The sequence below is a fragment of the Pygocentrus nattereri genome, chromosome 4 (assembly GCF_015220715.1).
Source record: "Pygocentrus nattereri isolate fPygNat1 chromosome 4, fPygNat1.pri, whole genome shotgun sequence".
NCBI lineage: Eukaryota > Metazoa > Chordata > Actinopteri > Characiformes > Serrasalmidae > Pygocentrus > Pygocentrus nattereri.
In genome coordinates, this window is record NC_051214.1 from 14,336,521 (window position 1) to 14,358,646 (window position 22,126).

General features: G+C 38.5%; 1 protein-coding gene across 4 annotated transcripts in view; it reads left to right on the top strand.

Moving 5' to 3' along the window:
* The window catches only part of stxbp5a (syntaxin binding protein 5a (tomosyn)), a 157,553-nt gene that overhangs the window by 131,083 nt on the left and 4,344 nt on the right, over positions 1-22,126 (top strand). Inside the window, exons 16-26 of one of the 4 annotated variants that reach the window (XM_037537997.1) lie at positions 895-1,079; positions 1,765-1,890; positions 2,471-2,622; positions 7,950-8,012; positions 9,750-9,857; positions 10,888-10,938; positions 14,045-14,326; positions 15,353-15,722; positions 17,253-17,418; positions 20,202-20,313; positions 21,490-21,710. In XM_037537997.1, the coding sequence (XP_037393894.1) occupies positions 895-1,079; positions 1,765-1,890; positions 2,471-2,622; positions 7,950-8,012; positions 9,750-9,857; positions 10,888-10,938; positions 14,045-14,326; positions 15,353-15,722; positions 17,253-17,418; positions 20,202-20,313; positions 21,490-21,710 (1,836 nt within the window). The remainder of the gene's footprint in view (positions 1-894; positions 1,080-1,764; positions 1,891-2,470; positions 2,623-7,949; positions 8,013-9,749; positions 9,858-10,887; positions 10,939-14,044; positions 14,327-15,352; positions 15,723-17,252; positions 17,419-20,201; positions 20,314-21,489; positions 21,711-22,126) is intronic. The other 3 variants (XM_017712994.2, XM_037537996.1, XM_017712995.2) reach the window with 3 other exon arrangements.

The window sequence follows — 22,126 nt, forward strand, 5'->3', positions numbered from 1 at the left end:
TTTTAAGGCAATGGCAAATACAGTTTTTCACCAGTTACAAAACATACAGTTGTAAGGCTTTAACAGAGCAGTGTAACCATTAAAAGATAAAAGCATACTTTAGATGCAATTTTTGTAGGACAACAAAAATGACACAAGCTCATTGTCTGATTGGCTCAGCTTGAGTAGCATGCTCAGTACAGATGTAAGAGCGGTGATTATGGTGAGTGCCATCAGCTGTTGAATGTTCTCAGCACAGCTTAATTGGAGCAAATTGAGCCCATTACCACCTCGAGTCCCCCTGTTTCACATGTGTGCACACACACACCAATTAGTTTATCCTAATTTATGGATAGTGACACTGGTGGGAATCACTTAACTTATTCAATTTTGCCCATGCAAATTTTAATTTGTTTAACTGATTTGTTTGTGTAACTTTTTTTAAAAGCTAAAAACACAGAGGAAAGTGAAACATATCACCTAACTAAGATGGTGCAAACTCAAATATCACTCAGAGCTGATAGCTGATTTTCTTCAGACATAAAAATTTAAGATGCGTATCCCATTTTGGTACTTAAAATGATCATTTGGCACAGTTCTATCTATCTATCTATCTATCTATCTATCTATATATATATATATATATATATATATATATATATATATATATATATGGAAAACCAAGCTTATCTCTTAAGTGAGTATTCCAATAATTCATGTATGATTTGTAATAAAAATAGAAAATATCTAAAATTATGTACAATATTAAATATTTTGTAGATTGTTAAAATGGGACTAAATAAACTTGGCTAACTGTCAGTATAATTGAGACGAGGGCACCAAAATATAGAGTATGTGTGTGAAACACAGTATATAAATATATGAGCTGTGTTGTATATGTGTGTGTTCTCTCAGTTACTGGAAGTCAGATTGCAGTATGAGCTGAATGACCTAGAGTCACCAGAAGGGGGTGGGTACCAAACGCCAGCTCCTCCCACTCCAAGCACCTCCCCTAGCCCACAGACCTCCGGCCCCCAGACGCACCACTCCACCAGCAGCAACTCATCAGATGGCATAAGAGATAACGTGCCCTGTCTGAAGTAGGCTAATGTATCTTTTTTATTTTGTCTCTTGGTCAAAATACTCTCTCTCTCTCTCTGATTATCCCTTTTCTAGCTATGTTTGTTTTGACTATATCTTTCATTACATTCAGTTGACTTGTTGATGCTCTGCCTAAAGTTGTTCTATTGCAGCTACTGTTGCAAAGACAGAAATACATAAGCTTTACAGAATGTCAGAAGACACATTTGGTCTAATGTGATGATTTTGCTAGAATGGAAGTATTCACATTAAATCAGTTAAGTATTTTTTTTAAACTGCATAATGTTGAGTTTAATTGAAATTTGACAGATTGGAAGCGACAGAGACATTTGCCACCATGAAGTTGCCACCATGCTAGCATTATCTCGATTATACAAAATACTACACTCAATCTGTCTTAACAATGTGACCTTTTTATGTGCATACAAAGTAAATATCATTTGAATTTATACACTCTAAATTTAGATGTTTTAACAGCAACAGCTAAGTTGTGTGCTGCAGTGTATTAGATTGAATAGGATTTTGCTGGCATTCTTCAAAGTTTGCCTAACCTCTCAATGAAAAAAGAGCACATTTTGTAATCAGACATACATATATCAGTTATAAACAACTAATCAGCTTCTCTAATTAATGACTAGTTTGTGTGTCTCTCTCTGTCTCTGTCCCTCCTTTTGTCTCTTTCAGGGTACGCAATAGTCCCCTGAAGCAGTCTCCAGGTTATCAGGTGGAATTGGTGGTGCAGTTGGTGTGGGTCAGTGGAGAGCCTCCTCAGCAGATCAGCAGCCTCGCCATCAACTCTTCGTATGGCCTGTGAGTCTTTTACGCATCCTTGCACTTCATCTTGCATAAGCTTGAACTGTCTTTTCCGTACAGATACTCTTTCTCATAAACCTGCCTGCACTCTTTCCATTAGTCTGTTCCAGAAATACACTTGTGTACTGAGCCTTTTTGAAATTACTGATCTGGAACATCATATCTGTTTCTCACGGCTTGTACATTTTCTTGACATCTGACCTATTTTGAAGTTGAGGCCTGTCTATTTATTACCTGCATGAGTACTATTTATTTTGCACAGACATTTTGCTTTTGATGTAAATTCCTGACTGTTGCGCTCCAGAGCCCCTCAGGCAAGAGTAGACTATATAATGCTTACTGTTATGTAACCTACCTATATGTAATACAGGGGTAGGAATACAATGGAAACATATCAAAGGTTGCAATACTTCTTATTTTAATACCTGCCTTTCAGAGTGTACATGTTAATAATGCATTTATAATCTCTTTTAAAATGGAAATGTTATGGCAGTTAGTTACATAGCTTTTTTTGTCTTATCTTTCTATATTCTGTTTCATTCTATGTTCCATTATGTTGTATCTTTTTGTGGTATAGGGTGGTATTTGGCAATACTAATGGCCTGGCAGTGGTAGATTATCTCCAGAAGACCGTTCTTTTGAATCTGAGCACTGTGGAGTTGTATGGATCCAATGACCCATATCAGAGGCAACCACGATCACCTCGCAAGAGTAGACAACCTTCTGGAGGTGAGACACCTGCTTCACCCACTTAATCACTGGTGAGACTAGAGGGGCCACAAACCAAGAGTCCAGCTAAAGTTATAGAATATAAATATGTAAGTGGTTTTATCATAGTCATGTCTGAATTTTCTACACAAAAGTGAAAGATATAAATTTGCCTATGATATGTCCATGTTGCGGCAGGACTCACACCATGTGTGGCATCACAGAATGTGATGTAATGAAGTTGGCAGGCAGCTGCACTGATTGCTTGATTTTTCCTGTGCCTGACTGATTGACTGTTCAGTTTTAGCAGTGACAGTACGAAAGAGAATTGCCATTGATGCTGAATTGCCAAAGACACGTTCTGTGTAAAACACCAGAGGTAGACTAGCTAGTGAAAACAATATTGTGGTAGCACCAACTGGCATGTCAGTTGAATCTCTCAAACTTTTGTATTTGATATACTTATCCAGAGCACCAAAACACAATTTCCAAACAAATGCAGATGTTTGTCTAGTGAGAATGTATGTTATTTAAAGAAAATGTGGAATTCTGTACAGCATGTTTTTTATAAAAGTCGTAGTGTTTGTTTGTGTCTACCACAAGCCACGCTTGCACTTTGGTGATGTTACCAATGTAACATGTGGGCACAAAAAAATGATAATAATAATTAAGGCATTAACGCAGAACATGTCAAAACAAGATCAACTGAGCCAGATTTTCTGATTTGTTACCATGGAGATAGATGAACATGAACAAGCAAAGGAAATAAAAATACATAATGTCAACGACTAAAGTGCCTCTGACCTGGAAGGCGATGTAATTCAAAAGATGGAAAAGAGAATTTTGATCAATAAATGTCATAATCAAGAGGATGTCCAAACACAAGTGCAGCTTACAGCAGTGTGCAAAAACTAATTTCTGACTATACTGCCCTTAATTTGCACCTTATTTAAATTGTGTCTTCCAGGCCACACCAAATGTAAAGGATGTTTATGACTGTGCAGAGACTGCAAGTGGTTTCAGGGGAAGCATTAGCAGAAATACATCAGAACTTTCAGAATACCACCACTCCAGACACACCCTAAAATACTGCATTTGTTGGACAGCCCAGGCACTAATTTAGAGGAATAAGCAAGTCCCGCAATAAGTCACAAAAACCCACAATGCCTTATTGCTTATGGTTGCTCGTTGGTGGATCAGGATACAGCAGACTAGCCATGCCATTACATAATGCACTAAAGCCAGATATTAAAGAGTCAAGCAGATTCAATGCTGACCATCACTCTCTTCTTCTCAGTGTTCTTGATGTTGTTGCCACAGCAATCTCTTTTTAACTCACCCTCTCACTCCTGCTTCTTCAGATGTGGTTTCAAAACTGAAGCTCATAAAATGCTCTCAGAAGCTCAGTGTCTGAAGACAGCTTGTAATTGTTATTGATGCTCAGATTTGCCCACAAGCTTGACTGAAAGGCTTTGCATAGGAGAAAAAATTAGAGGAAGGTCAGACAAGGTGAGATTTCAGTTAGAGAATGTTCTTTTAGCCTACTAATAAATATATGTATTTTATTACTAAGCATGTCCTGTTCTTTGTTGATCCTGAGTTCTAAAAAATCAGCAATTAAAAAAAAAAACAAAATTGCATTCTGAAGCTGCATGTTCTCCCTGTCTCTGCGTGGGTTTCCTCTGGGTACTCTGGTTTCCTCCAACAGTCCAAAGACATGCAGTCAGGCTAATTGGAGATGCTAAATTGTGTGTGGATGTATATGTCAATCTGCCTGCCTTGCGATGGACTGGTGACCTGTCCAGGGTGTTTCCTGTCTTCCACCCAGTGACTTCTGGGATAGGCTCCAGCTCCCCCAGAAGGATAAGTGGCGTAGGTGTGTTTGTATGTGTGTGTGTGTATGTGTGTGTGTGTGTGTGTGTTTGTGTGTGTGTGTGTGTGTGTGTGTGTGTGTGCGTGTGTGTGTGTGTGTGTGTGTTCTGAAACTGCTTTGCTATGTAACCACCTCTTTGCACAGGTATTGACTGAAACCTAATTGAATCCTGAAACATTTACAACAAACAATATTTCTTGATATCATGGTAGAATGAATAACCATGCTGTGCTTTAGGCTATGGAAACAATGCAACTAGATATACGCCTATATTTTTCTTAATTATTGTAACTTTGCTGAATGCTGATAGAAGCAGAGGTGTTTAAAGTAAATAAATGCATTTGTTTGAGGAGGGTGAAACAAAGTTTATTTTCAGATGGTGAAACCTTGTGAGATTTACATTCATGGCTGTGAGACTGCAGCAAATATAATACCTTTTATCACTTCATGAAAACATATACCTATGGAGATCTTCATATAGGCTTATTCCAGTAAATATGAGTTGTTATAACTGACTGAGGTAAAATTACATCAGAACGTCCAAAGCAGTTGACAACTGACGCTTACTGGAATAAGCCATTATAATAGTTTATGCAGGTTTTTAGTTGTCATGAAAGGCTTATATACCTGTTGTATAATTTAATTATTTAATCGGGCAGTCATGGGCTGGAGGTTAGGGAACCAGCCCTGTGACCGGAAGGTCGCCAGTTCAATCCCCATAGCCAACAGTACATGACTGAGGCAAGACACTTAACCCTCAACTACTCCCCAGGCGCTGCAAATAGGGCTGCCCACCGCTCTGGGCAAGTGTGCTCACTGCCCCCTAGTGTGTGTATGTGGTGTTTCACTTCACGGGTGGGTTAAACGTGGAGGTGAAGTTTCCCCGTTGTGGGACTAATAAGGGTCACTTAATACTATCCTTTAGTAAAGTGTTACCACAAGCTTTTACTGAGTTAAAGCAAATGTATATGACCAGACTCTAAACTATGCAGGGCAGGTGTTGCTGTGGGATCAGGGCTTGGAACCACTGTTTTAAGGTATAGTCATGCAGCACAATAAAAAAGACTGCTGCAGCACTCTGCAGTAGTGTGTAGTGCCATTGATGCTGCATTGTGACCTCTGCTGGTGGAAGGCAGAACTGCAGCCACTCTGCCCTGAACGCATGCTGCCTTGTAATGAAACTCTGACTGCTGTGACTCACTGACAGATTGCCAGTTGGATTATTCGACTCAAGAGTTTGTGCATGTGTGTGTGTGCTGGGGTTAATGAGTGATGTTTAGCAGTGGGCTAGAGTCGCACAGAGTGCTGATTAGAGCAGCTGGGTTTAGCTCCTGTCTGCTTGCCTGCCTCTCAACACAAAGAGCAAAGCTCTGCTACTTCAGCCTGGCCATCAGTCATGAGAGCTCACAGTTCAAATTGTTCCGTATCCACAATAGCTTGAAAACGCTTACATTTACACCAGCTGTAATGGGTCAAAATCATGGGAACGTATGGATTATTACAAATATGGAAATTTACATTGTAGGCATTGCAAATTATAGGCACTCAAGCACTTCTTGTGGTAACGAGAGGGTTTCAAATCAGCCATGCTGATATGCATAGGTTAATTCTCTTATTTTGGCTACACACTGAAGACAGTTGGGTTTGAAATAAAAAGATGAATATGAGAAAGGTCACAATTTCAGAACTTTAATATCCTGATATTTACATCTAGGTGTGTTAAAACCTAGAACATGGCACCTTTGATGAACAAAAGTATATGAACAGTCTAAAAGTATATAACACTTAACATGTGGTTGTTGGTGATGTTTGTGTTGTTGCTTTTATTGCTAAAAATCAATTTAACGGGGCACACCTGGGCAACAAGAAACACCTGTCAGTCACTTGGTTCGATGTTTTGCTCATTTGAAAAATGAATGGGTTCAAACAAAATGTGCCATGTTTTAAGTTGTTCAAAACATCTAGGTGTAAATATCTGGAAAATTAAAGTTGAAATTCTGATCTATCTTTTCATATTCATCTTTTGATATTGAACCCAAATGTATTCAGTGTACAAAAGAACAAAAACAAAAGACCTTGCCTTGCTGTTCCAATACTTTCAGTGGAGACTGTCTATTGAAGTCATCCATAAGATTTTTGAATTTTATTAATTTTATTAATTGTTGTTTAATTATAAATACATGCACATATAGCAGCATTTAAAGCAACATCATGTACATTTTGGAGATATGGAGACCTGTCTGTTGAAAATATATTGCATGGAATGTATGGAAGAAAATTTTGTAATGATGGTTGTACTTCAAACACACACAAGCAGATGAACCTGACATTTGCAGGTGCGTTGAAAAAGCATTTGAAGAGAACTCGGTAAAAACTTGGTGAAAGGTGCGTCTTCCGAGGATGGGAGTGAATTATCTACTATTATCATCATCAGCAGTATGTTGATTTTGCATCTGAGACCTAAGTATTGAGTCAGACCTTCTTTTTGTGCCCACACATGTGATTTTAATACATTAAAACATATGACATAGTCTGAAAACCTTCCGCCAAATCTGTCCCTGTGTAATGCGGAACGAGGAGGCGGACGAATACGCTGAGATAAGTGAGATTTATCAGGGGCAAATCCAGGGTCATAGTCAAAACAGTCCAGGTTCACATAGCCAACACGGATAGATAGGGATTCAGACATGATACAAACCAGAATAGGACTAAGAAAAAAGAGTTCAACAAAGCAAACATCAAACAAAGACCGGCAAACACAGGGCTTAAATACACAGGGAAAATGAGGGTCAGGTGAAAACAATCAGGGCGGAGTTACAAAACCAAAACAAACGCACATGGACAAACCAAAACAAAAAGGCACATGGAGTGGGAGGAGCCAGTCATGACACCCTGCATGTTTGTTGATGTGTAAATCATTTTTTTATTAGTATTAACAAAAAATGGCAACTGCACATTTTGCAGGGCAGGTTAAATAAAAAATTATGTGTATTGTATTTGTAAAAAATTATGGTATTCTAAAATAATTCTACAAAGAACTGGGCTGGGCCCCGAATCTTTACATACCCAGTTAATGCCTCTGCTTCTTTAGTTTGGCACTGGAGCATTGAGGCTAATTTAGTTAATAAGTAATGAAAGCCAATGCTCAACCAGTTAGCATTGTTTACACTACATGCCTACATCATCAAACTCTTGCCTGATACCACATCATGTATTTAATTGATTATAGTTAGACTTGTGTGTGATAATTTAGTTGCAATGCTAATTGATGAGACATACACTTTTATTGCTTTTTAGCTTCAATAGCTCCGGTGCAACATTAAATGCTTTCGACAGCGAACACTGGCTGACATTTGAAGTAATGGGCAAAAACTGCATAGATTTGATTATTTACCTAGAGAGGAGACTATATCAGCATGTCACATCTAAAGGTTACCTCTAAACCCATATTAAAACTGTGTTTCTGCCTGCATAGGGCTGTGTGACATCAATGAGGGCTCGGCCACATCGGAGGACCGCTGCAAATCCCCCACCTCAGGTAATTTGTCCTTCAGTGCATGTCGCCGGTCATCCAGGAAGCCTATATCTGACAGACCGTCCTAACACATCCCCTTGCCTCTCTTCAAAAACCTAATTTGATTTTTTTTTTAAATAATACTTTTTTATTGCAGAATGTGTATTTAACCCATTCTTTTTGGAGTACTTGTTTTTAACACATTTAAAGCCTTTCCTCTTTTATTTTAAGGGTCTGATTTCAGTACGCAGACTAAGACATCAGATGGAATATGTTACACTATGTATTTGCTGAGTTCTATTTCAGGCAGTTAAGTACTTTGTCCTTGAAACACTTAGACCGCCCAATTAAATTATTAATCCTTGTTTCAAAAAGTGACTTTTTATTTTGGGACGGTGCTTTCTGTCACATGAAATCTTGATCCCTGTACTTACTTCTGTGGTGGTAGTGTGATTGCCAACTAATAACAAAGATGACTTATTCTAAGAGCATGACTTTGCTGCACATACATGCAAGTATACATGAATTCAGGCTTCATGGATTAGCGTCTATACCACAGTATTTAATTAGTTAGCATTGTGGTAAAGCACATATACAAAATCCACATCAAACTTGAGTGACATAGGTGTGTTCTGTATAGCATGTATGAAGTCTGCTGAAATGAGAGAGTGTTTAGTAAGATTGATGTGACATCACACAGGATTTTGTTTTTGCGTGGTTAAGCATGCTGTGGTTTTACAGAATTGCATACAGTCATTCTAGTATTAAAATTTCAGATAGCTCTTTGGGTAAACAAAGAAGCAGCAGTTTGTTAGCTCCTGTAATTGCATTTTAATTGACTAGTGTACAGTTCTCTCCAGGAAAAGGCGTCTTAAGTCTTAGTTTACGTGACAGCAAAAGCTTGTAAATGCACTGTACTGTACAGGGCCATAAAATGAGAGCTCATTTCCTCAGCTTTTAAATCTGGAAGCCCTGAAAGCTTTAAAACAAGCAGACTATGCAATCAAGTGTTGGTAACCACACAACATTGTTCAGCAAGGCTGTGCAAACTTTCTGGTTATATTCAGCGTTCATGTGCTGAAAATGATTCTAACCCTTTTCCAGTAAACTCTTTTTCAGGGTAAGCCATGTGGGTGCAATCAAGTCTTTCCTTCAGGCACAAACATTTTCCAATTTAGTAACTTTTGTACCCTTTATTCAAAACTACACTAAGTAATTGGCTCTTTTGGTTTAAGCCCTTGATCAGAAAAGAAAGATTACAAGCATTATCTACTTAAGAAAAATTGAAAGAAAGGATTTTTTTCTTCTTTCTTCTTCTTCTTGTTTCATTGATGCATGGGATGGAAAAATAAAGGTGAAGCATATAAGAAAACAGCCCAATAACATCCTTCAATAAAGCGCATGACATTCACACTGGGAGTCTATGGAGGGCTTAAAATAGAGATTTGTGCCAAAATGTCAGAACAGAGTAACAATGGATTTCAAAAGTGACTTAACCTTCAGTCAATGCAAAGACCCACGGCTGTTTTCCTAACAAGTGGTTTGATTAGGCAGTGATGTGTGGAAAAGGTTCTTGTAATCACTGTGTAAAAGCACCTGCTGCAGCACTCCACCACAGCACACGCAAATACTGAATTTTTTCTTTCTTTTTTTTTTTAAGCCCGACATTTCCCTGAAAACATTAATGGGTAAATAAATACCTAGGTAGGCGTGAGTGGGTCTTTTTAACTGAGCTGCATTGCATCATTATTTTGTTCTCAGAAAGAGAGAGAGAAAATGGTTCTAACTGCGGATATGCTTTACTTCCTTCCCCACGAAAAGTGTTGATGTCTAACCATCAGCAATTCTACAATGGCGGAGGTAGAGGAGGTAAGATTGGATGGGGAGAGGAATGAGGAGGCTCTACCCTTTTGTGTCCAACCACTGTCTCTGTCACAAAGTTAGAACAAAACAGAGGGAGTAAAGGCTAAACCCAGGAAGCAGAAAAGTGTGGATGATTCCAAATGAAATGTCCACTGAAATGTCTACTGCATGCTACATGTATGTAGCACGTGTGTAACTTGGTGCTTCTGGCTTGATTTTCCACATAGCCACTTCATTGGCTGGGTCATAAGGCCATCTGTTTGTAATTACAACTTTTCAACCATCTCTTTGTGGACAGCCCTGTATTCTTGCACTTCGATTCTCAGTGTAGACATTAGTGAACTGGTAGCTTTGGTTTGTTAATCTGCATATCAGATGCCACAGTATTTAAAATTAATTCGTACTAAATTAGGAGTGTATACTTACACCTTGAACTGAACCCATTTTAAGCCTAGGAGTGCTGAACGTGTTTTTTGTTTTTTTTCCCCCCATTTTTTGTTTTTTCTGAGTTCCCCATTGGGAGATTCTCAGTTGTCAGTTCTTTTGAGTTGGATTTCTTTGTAGTTCTTCTACTTTTTCTTGACATTCTGTAGCATTTTCATTAACTGAGGACCAGTGATAAGTTCATGAAAGAGCATAGCTGAGCATAGTTTGATTATCCATGACCACCATCACTCCCCGGTCTTGTTCTCCTGTTTGGTGCATGCTCATGGCATGGGGAGCTGAGAATGACTGTTTTGTGTCTGATGCAGTTTTATTTTTCATTCCAGGGCATTGTGAGACCCAACGTCCACTACCCGATTGTGTCTGTCCAGCATGCGGCATTTAATTAAGCAGTTGTTTTGTCTCTGATTCTGAGTGATTCCCGTCGCAGTGTCACCTCTGTCAGTTTGAAACGTTTGTGCCCCCCCCTCTGGATTTTCTTACGGCTGTATCTTTAGCTATGTTGTCACATGTTTTCCCCAAGCATAGAAGTGCATGACTGTTTTGGAAGGTTCGAGGAGGTTTGTAAAGAGGGGTATTTTTTTTCTTCCAGCAAAGATGTCACGGAAATTAAGCTTGCCTACTGAGCTAAAGCCAGACTTGGGTAAGCTTTGACTTCGTGTTCATACTTCATAGCTTTTTGAAAAATGGAGTTCTACATCATCACATTTGTCTGGAGTCTGGAGAGTCGCCATTTAAGTCTCATCTCAATGACTCAAAAACTGGTAGCGAAGTGGTGGAGTCTGCCTAATTTAACAGATTAATATCTTGGTGGTGGTAAAAAAAAAATGAAATGTGTTTCGAGAAACAATTTTCAGCAGTAGTAGATTGTTCATAGCCCCAGTTAGTAGGAGTTTGGCCAGTTTTTGATGTTGCAACAAGGCCATGCGTTTCTGAAACATACCTATGTCGCATTTTCCAGCCTGAACACTGTTTTTGTTCTATGTTCATAACTCCTTGAGTACAAAATGGAATGCTCTTAAATATGTAATGATAAAATCCCATATGTAAGGGCTGAGGTCAACTTCAGTCATTTCAGTTCAGCTGTAACTTCACTGAAAGAAAACGAGTTTCAGACTGTAGTGAAAGGCATGCATCCATAGCATCACAGTCCTATTACAACCCCATTTCCAAAAAAGTTGGGACACTGTGTAAAATGCAATGATGTGCAGCTCATGTAAACCTTATGTTTAATTGAAAATAGTACAGAGACAATATTTCAAATGTTGAAACTGAGAAATTTTAATGTTTTTTGAAAAATATTTGCCCATTTTTAATTTGATGTCAATAACATGTTCCAAAAAAAAACACCTAGTAGTTAATTGGCAACAGGTCATTAACATGACTGGGTATGAAAAAACATTCCAGAGTCTTTCAGAAGTAAAGATGAGGAGTTCACCAGTATGCTGGCTGTGATCTTTGGGCCCTCAGGTGGAAATGCATTAAAAATAGACATGATTCTGTAGTGGAAATCCCTGCATGGGCTCAGGAACATTTCTGAAAACCACTGTTTTTGAAAAAAACAGTTTTTCACTGCATCCACAAATGCAAGTTAAAGCTCTAAAATACATAGAGAATACAAAGGAAATTATATATAAACAGGATCCAGGAATTCTGCCACCTCCTCAGGGCCTGAGCTCATTTCAAATGGACTGAGGGGAAGTGGAAGAGTGTCCTGTGGTCTTATGAATCAATGGTGTCCTCAGGGCTAAAGCTTGGTGTCAGTGCACAGTTCAAAACTTAGTATTCATAATGGTATGGGGGGGCATTGGTGCTTATGGTGTGCGTGACGTGCACATCTGTGTAGGCACCATTAATGCTAAATGATATAAACATTTTTTGGCAACATATGCTGCCACCCAGACGACGTCCTTTTCAGGGAAGGCCTTTTTTTTTGTTCTAGCAAGATACTGCCAAACCAGGTCCAGGCCTACCTGCAGTCCAGACTTGTCACTCACTGATAACATTTGGTGCATTACATAATGAAAAATCTGACAAAGGAGACCTTGAACTGTTGAGCAGCTGAAATACTGTATCAAACATGAATGGGAAAATATATCACTATTAAAACTACAGCAGATGGTCTCCTCAGTTCCCAAACGCTTACAGAGTGTTGTTAAAAAAAGTGGTAAACATGTTGCTGGCATCAAATTCAAAATGGGCACATATTTTAAAAAAAATTAACTAATTAAATTTCTCAGTTTCAGTATTTGATATGTTGTCTTTATACTATTGCATATCATTGCAACCTATTTTTATTTACATTCTGCACAGCATCCCAACTGTTTTGGAAAAGGAGATGCAGGAAAATATATTGGATCACCATCATGTAATCAAATTGACCTTTATAACTTTATTAGTTGATGTGCCTAGTCATATTAAGAAAGATTCATATCATACCATATCGTTTAAAAACAAAACATAATCTTCCATCATAATGTAATATATTTTTCCAGTCTCTAAAACATCTTAAGATTTGAAATATGATTCTCATGTTTCAGTTCCCCCTTCTACCACTCCCCACCCCCGATACAGAGTTTCATTCTGAAATAAAGTATAGAAAAATGTGTTATTATATCTGATTCATTGCCTTGGTAGGAGTACAAATTCTATTACTTTCTATGTATAAGACATAAACACCCTCTCCGCAAACTACTCTCATGTAATAAATTGATGCTGGAAGGCTGCAGTCAAAACACTGACCACCACGAAGGACAGTCAAACATTACAGATGATAAACAGCTGTGCCTGGTAACATCTCACATGAGCACTCTTACAGAAATCAAATCAAAACCTCTGCCCCCATTTTATGCTACTCTGTGTGTGCTTTTCTTTGTGCTCCCTACACTCTTTTGCCTCTGAGGTTAGTTGTGAAATTCTGTTATTGGATTGGATTGGAGTATGCAGACCCCCCTGCACAGGGCTCATCTTTTTTGTTTTCCCATATTGTATTTTATATTGAATTTTGTGCTACATTACATTTTTCCAACATGTGCCTGGGAAACTGGCCCAAGTAAGAATTGAAAAGCAAGCTATGTATTACATATGAGCAATAAAAATCTGCAATATTGAATCTGAAGGTGCTGAACAGAAATTAAATTGACCTCAGGCCTTCTGGGAATCCTATAAAAATTATGATTATTCTGTAACCCAGGGCTTTATACGCCCATAGACATTTTGTATGCCAATTATTGTCACCAATTGTGCTAGCAGGTAGAGGTGCTAAACTATTTGAAAGGTTGCAGGAATTTCTTGTAACACTTTTTCACAGCAGTGTCTGAAGGCACTGGCAGAGCCTTCAACAGAAGGATAGTTCTTCTGCAGTTACAAAGGAAATATACATTCACAGGCTTTGGGACAAAATTCTCAATTGAAGCCCGAAGTGAAAATCTTTTCAGCAACATTTCAGTCATGTGGTCATCCAGTGCATTTGCCTTTCAAAGAGGAAAACACATCTTCACTTTGTCAGCAGTGTCATTGTGTCATGATCAAAAAAATTCTCACAACAGGAGGATGCCATTTATTTGAGTTTTTCTTTCAGCATTTTAACATAAGCAATACATTGCAATGACTACTCATTCAGTTATCTACATATCTGGTCAAACAAAGCAACAGTAATCACTATTCACCCATGTATCATTATTATAGTGTGTATTTAATGTAGTCAGTTTTGAATGGGTGCTTTACCTCTTTTTGTTTTCTCCCTACTGTCCTACTCTCTGTATGTCCCCCGCGGGCTGCATTACCCCTAGACAACAGGGACAACTCCTTCAGCCGCTCACGGAGCTCCAGTGTGACCAGCATCGATAAAGAAGCACGCGAGGCCATCACATCATTCTATTTTTGTGAGACGTACACACGTAAGACAGACAGCACCTTGACCCCAGCCCTGTGGGTGGGCACTTCTCTGGGCACTGTCCTCTCCATTTCCCTAAGCATGCCCCCAGCTGGAGAGCAGAGGCTACTGCAGCCAGTCATCGTTTCACCCAGTGGTGAGTCACCCTCAGTGTAGAAGCACGTTACATTGCTGTCCTAAGGTTTGGGGAGCTTGTTAAGATCTTTTAATTAATTCAGCATGTTCTCTTTTTTAATTAAAAATAGCCTAACAAATTAGATAAATAACTGTTCAGGTATTGCTATTAAGCTGTGAAAAAACTAAAATCTGACAAAAATTGCTACTGTATAATAATATAAATAATAATACTGAATGATACTGCACTCCACAAATTTTATCCCTTTTTTGTAATCTTGACATTCTCTGACATTTCAGGTTTTTAAGAAGGATTTCCACATATTTTTCAGATTTGTAAATGTTCGTTTTTTTCATTTGTGAAATGTTAACAAAATCGTTCAGAGAGAAAACTAATGTGAAGAAGTTTGTTATAGAGAAACTGACCAACTCAGACTTCTTTACAGTAGTGATGAAAGGAACCAGGGGTTGCGATGTCTACAAATGTAGCCATTTTGTAATGTAAAATAATATTTCAGTTAACATATGTATTACAATTTTTGTAATCATTTCCTGTGAGATAACTTTTAGAGGAATTGAACTCTTCTCATGTCTGGTCCCTTTTGTCTGGGAAGTTTTTCTAAATCATTTCCTTTCTTATCAAACCACATCAACACTCTGAATGAGTTGTTTACATTTTAATGCTTCATTATGCATACTTTTTAAAGTTTATTAATGTTTATGCATTAATGTTATTATTTAATTAATAGCATTAATGTATTTTGTGTAAATCCCCACTCATAATGTGCTTTTAAAAGTATTTTGTAAAAGAAAATAGTCACTGTTTAGGCATAACCTACTCTTTATAACATGAAAGACAATTTGATGAACATGAATCAAATAACTGTTTTATATTATGAGAACCTTTGCAGGAGTACTAAAAGCAGTGACAATGTGTCATTTTAAAAATGGGCAATGTACAAGCATGTATACACATGCACAAGGGAGCTATTACCTGTATTTTTTCACTTTGATCCCTAACATTTAACATCCCCACCTTTCTATATAGGCACTCTCGTCAGACTTAAAGGCAGCATCCTCCGGATGGCCTTCCTAGATGCTACTGGGTCCTTCCTGCCCCCGCCTTCTGAGCTGTGGTATGAGCCCAACGCTCCGGCTAATGGTGAGGAGAGAGAGAGGGTGAGGAAGAGACGTCCAGTGTCTGTCTCTCCGTCTACTTCACAAGAACTGAATGAGCACCAGTACGCCGTGGTGTGCTCAGAGAAACAGGCCAAAGTGATCGCTCTGCCCTCACAAACCTGCATCTTCAAGCATAACATCACAGAGACATCCTTTGTCCTACGGACTGATGTGGTACAGACTGTCCCCGGTATCTGTGTGGCCTGCTTCTGCGCAAACGGACACATCATGACCCTCAGGTAGGTAGCATTAGCCATTACTATATATATATATATATATATATATATATATATACTTTGCTTTCAACTCCTGAGTGGAGATCCAAAAATACATACACTTTTCAGAAATGAATGAAAGCATTGTCCCCATTGTACATTATATTAGTATATTGTTTTGGTTACATCCAAAAATCTGATTTACACAGTTGTCCCCTTATCATATGTAGTCAGTCATTCAAGTCAGTGTCAGTGAACTCAGTGAAGTTCATGCAAACATTGCCTAAATGTGTTTGCTTATGTGCTTTCTGACACTGTGACATAGTTATCCATTAAAAATAAATGATCTACTGAGAGCACACCTCTGCATATTTAATGCAAAAATGTTGATTATTTGCTGGATTTAACATATTTGGGAAAAAAAATACTAAAATGTGTGGAGAAATTGCATGCTTACATTAATATTAAAATCATTTTAGTATTTCACTTAAAAAAATCATGAGTAATTTCAAGCAAGTTTGTTCAAGTAAATGAACTTTTGCACATGACGTATGATGTAGTTTGCTCATTGTTTATTGGTTGGGTATAAGATTCATTTGCTTCCTAGTTACTTCAGCCTTGTAGCTCCAGTGTGAAACTAAAGAAAAGCTTCAGATTGACTACATTTCTTTAAGGAGAAAATCATGTACATTTGGTTGGTTTAAGCATACAGACTATTGAAGTTCCAAAATCTCACATTAAAGAAAGCATACTTGAAGAAAATTTTCATTATTAAATACAACACTGTGTTGCCCTCAAAAGATCCTGCTGCAGTCCTGTGTTGAGGGGATAGTTTTGGCGATCTGAATGATTGCTGCCGGCCAGATGTTGACGGAGCATGTGTGCTCATGTTCCGAATCTGCCTATTTTTGGTTTGGAACGTTGTCCTCTCGTCCTATTGTTTGGGAAAGTCAGCGCCGGCAGGGCTGTCGCCAGGGTAACGCAGATGGGAGGAGACACAGTGCTGCACGCAGATCAGCGCTGTCTGGACCTTGTCTGTCTGTGTTGTGATCTCCCGCCGTCTCATAAATCTTCAGCAAGGACAGCAGAGAGCAGGCCAACATCTGTGCTGTGCTCTCTGTCTGTCACAGCCAAGGACAAAACTGTTTAAAATCTGTTTAATCAAGTGTCAGAATACTTGTGATAGCACCGATTCTCTATATTTGTTAACTTAAGTTCTGGTTAGGTAACTGCAGAGATGGAGGAAAGGGCTACAACATAAGCTCTGTGCTTCATTATGCTTTCCATTTGCACAACTGAGTAATTTTCAGTTACCTGGCTACTGGAGAGATGTTCTACACTTGTGAAGGACAAATGTTTAATGAGCACAAAGGTTCTGGGTTATCCATCCACCTCCAGATCTCCAGAACATGATGCACACTTCACCTTAGCCTCTCCTCAGACATGTGGAGGCTCTGTCTGAACTGCAGTCAGAAAGGACAATTGAGTTTAATATTATGCTCAGGAATATTAGCTGTTGCAGTCCAAATCTCAGAGTCTGTTCTGTGCCTCCAGTTTGCCAGGGCTGAGACCGTTACTGGATGTCAACTACCTGCCACTGACAGACATGAGGATAGCCAGGACCTTCTGCTTCACTAACCTGGGACAGGCTATGTACCTGACCTCCCCCACCGAGATTCAGAGGATAACCTACAGCCAGGATGTCTGTGAGAATCTGCAGGTCAGTAAAAACTATACAGTGGCTTGAAAATTGATGTAATAAGCTACAGTGTAGACTATGTAAACTGGAATAAATTTTAAAAACACAACCTAATAAATAGGGATACATAAAGAGCATAAAGAATCAAACTTAGACAATTTTCCACTTACCCCAAATTATTAACCAAGATAGGCATATACAAAAAGCTTAACACCCTTAAAATGGCAATTTTCTGCATAATTTCTATTTATTTGCTGAAAAAAAAGATGTTAAATGTGTCATAGCTTCTGCACATGCCAAGTTATGTTTTCTTTTTCCCCAGTATCAGCAAATAACCAGTAAACATCTATAAAAAATGTGCAGAAGCGCCTTCTTTATCTAATCTAATTAGACCAGGGTGCCCATATGACTATGTTTTGCATCTTTAATTTTTCACTTGAGTTATGAGAGTGATGTACTGTGTAATGTAACAATCAATGGAATTATTAGACACTTTTTTCAAACAGTATCGAGAGGTTATCTCAAGCAGATCATCTCCATTTGGGGTAATGGTGTATGTCCACTTGTGCTTTTTCTTGACATGTTTTGCTGTGCTGGATTCCTGTGCTCACTGCTAGTAAGCGTTTCTATATAATTTTTGTTGTGGAAATTAACAAACAGCTTCTTGTTTGTTTTAAAGCAACATAGACTTATTGTTTTCATGTTTTTATAATTTTCAGAAAGCAGCAGTCATACGCAAATTAGTTGGTGCTTACTAGCAAGCTACACTATATTTCCAAAAGTATTCACATGTAATTGCCTAATGGAAAGTTTACACAGTCTGATCACAGTTTATTTTACAATGTCGAACATATATGATAAGAGAATTTTTCTTACTTTTATGTGACTTTTTAGACGCATTAATAGTCAATTATGAATCCCGGAATTTCATCATACATACACAAGCACTAAAAATGGACACACATACATTTTTATACTATACTTTATAAGACACATGTACACAGACTAAGACTGACCTTTCAGGGCAACAAATGCAAAAACCAAGCACTCGTGAAGGCAGAAAGGCAGAAAATGAGAAGACTAAGCCTTGTGTGCTGATGTGTGTGTGTGTGTGTGTGTGTGCGTGCGTGCGTGCGTGCATGCGTGTGTGCTGCATCAGTGCTAAATAGTGATAAATCCATGGCAGCAGAAAGTCCTATAGCTTTTCCACACTTTTGTAACTCCAGAGCTCGTGAAACCAGCAGAACAACTCTGCAAAATTCAAACTAATGTTGCCTTTACATTTGAGAGTTACCTTCTATTTTTGTTCTACAATATCTGAACAACTAGACATTGCTGTTCCAATATCTGAAATGTGAATATTTATATTTACATTGATACATTTAGCAGATACAGAGCAGCTTACAAATGAATAATGTTACAGAGGGACTACAACTGTAGTGTTAGGAGTCTTGCCCAAGGACTCTTGTTCCTGCATGGATAGAAGTGTTACCCACTATGCTACACCAACTAGTTGTCAGTGACACACTTTTGAAAATGGCCCACACTATTAGTTTTTTACCACCTTTAAAAATCTTTTGCAGAAAAATAGATACTTTTAATTTTTTACTGGCTATTTAAAAATTTGACAGATGTTAGTGAAATTTACACATATAGTGGTTCAGCCTACCTTAGACTTTCAGTGTTCATGGTCAGATCAAACATGAACAAAAATCCTGACTGACATGCTGGTACACCAACATGCTGTCAGTGTGCTCTCCCACCCAGCCAGCGAAAGCAAATGGAGATTTTCACCAAGATATCAAAAAAGCCTGCCTAGGACACAGAAATGGAAATCTCACTCACTGAGGACCACATCTAATCCTTTTTGTGTTAGGGCTTGACCAATGTATCAGCTGACTGATACTATCAGCCAATTTCAGGTTGCTGAATTTATCTGTGAAAATCGCATTGATAAACACAAAGCAAGGTCCATAAAGACATGGATCAGTGAGTTTGGTGTGGAAGAACTTGACTGGCCTTCGCAGAGTGTTGACCTCAACCTGATAAAACACCTTTGGGATGAATTAGAGTGGAGACTGCGAGCCAGGCCTTCTCATCCAAAATCAGAGTCTGACCTCACAGATGCACTTCTGGAAGAACGGTCAAAAATTCCCATAAACACGCTACTAAACCTTGTGGAAAGCCTTCCCAGAAGAATTGAAGCTGTTATAGCTACAAAGGTTGGGCAGACATCATATTAAATCCTATGGATTAAGAATGGGATCTCACTAAATTTCATATGCATGTGCGGGCAGATGAGCAAATAATTTTGGCAATATAGTGTACCTTAGCAAGTAAAATTAGAGCTGCGTATGATAGAAATTTTCCCTTCCTGCTTGAAAGATGTAAACTTTATCTAATCAAGTGTCTTCTCTCCACATCTTCACTGTCAGCAGTCATGCATAAAACCAAATATTTTCATCAGTATGATAAACTGTCATGGTTTCGAAGAACAGTAAGAAAGCCTTTGTTTTCAGACTCTATCCTCAGAGAACGTTTTAGTGCCTTGTTTGGTGTTTGTGACAAAGATGAAGGTCTACTCTTGCCTGGTTAGCTAGTGCAGTGCGGTGGCTGCATTCATTTGTATGAAATTGAAATTAGCTGAACCTTTTCTCCACAAACCATTATGTACCACGCAATGCAGCAGAGCTTTCCACAGAAATCAACGGGATGTGGTGAGGACCCATAGTGGACACATACCGTAAGGGAAAATTGTGTTTGTGTAATTTTTAACTGAACTATGACATGCATGTCACTTTCAGGAGATGCTGGGTGAGCTGTTCACTCCAGTAGAGACACCAGAGGCTCCAAACAGGGGATTCTTCAAGGGCCTTTTCGGAGGAGGGGCGCAGTCACTGGACAGGGAAGAACTCTGTGAGAATGAAGCTTGTTTTCCTTTTTCTGCACATTGCACACAAATTCACAAAAGGGAGACTCAGAGCACAGGATGACTTTAAAGTGCTTGTGTGGGTGTGTATGCGTGTCTCAGTAAAAGGAAAAAGACCACACAGGCATTCTGGCTGAGGGTATCATCTCTAAACATCTCTGACCGAGAGGAATGGTTGTCCAGGTCCCTGTGCCTAACAACCAGCTCTGTTCTTCAACTGTGGTCCTCACGGGCATCTTCACTGTGTGTGGTCTGTGTCTTTACACAACGGCTGTTTTATTCTGTACTACAGCAGTCTTTGCTCTATCACATCTTTTCCAGAAAAAGACTGATCCAAGCTTTTCTTGCTGTGGTTACATACTTGTCTCAATTAAACAATAACTTCATTAATCAAGACTTAGTTTAATGAGATGTCTTCCTGATTTTTAAGAAAATGTTTCATCACATCTAGGTCTTGCGTGAGGACTGAATTAATAGATTCCCTGGAAGCATGATGCTACATTCAAATGCAACAACAGCAGATGACGGAATAAGATGACAACAATTCAAGTCAATACGATAAATATAGACTATAAACAATATTTATCCAATTTAACTATGTAAAGTTAATCCTTAGCAGCTAATACAAATGTTTGTTAAGCTGTTTTTCATTGTTCTCAGAAGTAGGAAGAAGGATTTTATTGAATCTATTATACTGTTGTATAATAATAGTTTATTTTTATAAAGAGTTTTATTTTTATATAATTTTAAGATACATTTAAATAATTTATATCATAACATGACTAAAAATCAGCATGTCTTTCAGACTTGGAATTCTAACTTAAGTGACTGTTCCATTGCATAATTTGGGCCAAGGTCATACTTTCCTGAGTTTTGACTAAAGTGTATGCAGCATGAAGTCAGCAGTGCTCAGCTCTTGGCCTTAGTCCAGAACTTTTTTGTGATCCCTGCCAAAACACCTACTAAAACTTTGAAAGAACTTATAAGTTGAGGTATGTTACATCAGGGAAAACACCTAATTGTGTTGGACTCTATCTTTCAGAACTGGAATTAGACACCTCTGCCTAAGTTTTATATGGTTGTGGGTAAAATTTAGGACTACTAATGTTTTAGCTTATTCTGAAATCTCTACACCCCTCCCCCTGTTTTCTGTCTCTTTTCAGTTGGGGAGACAGGTGCAGGGAAGGCGTCCCGGAGCCTTGCTCAGCACATTCCTGGCCCAGGGGGCATTGAGGGCATGAAGGGGGCAGCGTCAGGCATTGTGGGTGACCTGGCTCGAGCACGGATAGCACTAGATGAAAGGGGGCAGAAACTGAGCGAGGTGGAGGAGAGGACAGCGGCTATGATGGCTAGTGCCGACTCTTTCTCCAAGCATGCTCATGAGGTACCATCCTAATCTTAAACCAACCGAAATATTTAAATTTTTTTTTTCCATTTTTTTCCCCCACACTAAATTCAGCTATACAGGATTAGTTATATTTAGAAAGAAACATTGTAGTTGTTCATTGTTGTTCATGTACTGATGATATCCACAATGTGCTTTATCGCAATAACAATAAATATTCATATTACTCAAACCTAACGTTTAATTGGATAAACACATTAATAAAGCTCTTGACTCTAGTTAAAGAGCTTTATTAATCCATTAGTTGAATCTTATTTACACATTTTTTCAATAAACTCAAGTGTAGCCAATCGTCCAAAACATTTTGGTTTTGGCCAAAGTTTGTTTCCTTAGTTTTCAAGTGGAGCCATGAGCTAATAATCGAATGCTGGAAGCTTAAGCCTTACCAGTTAGCT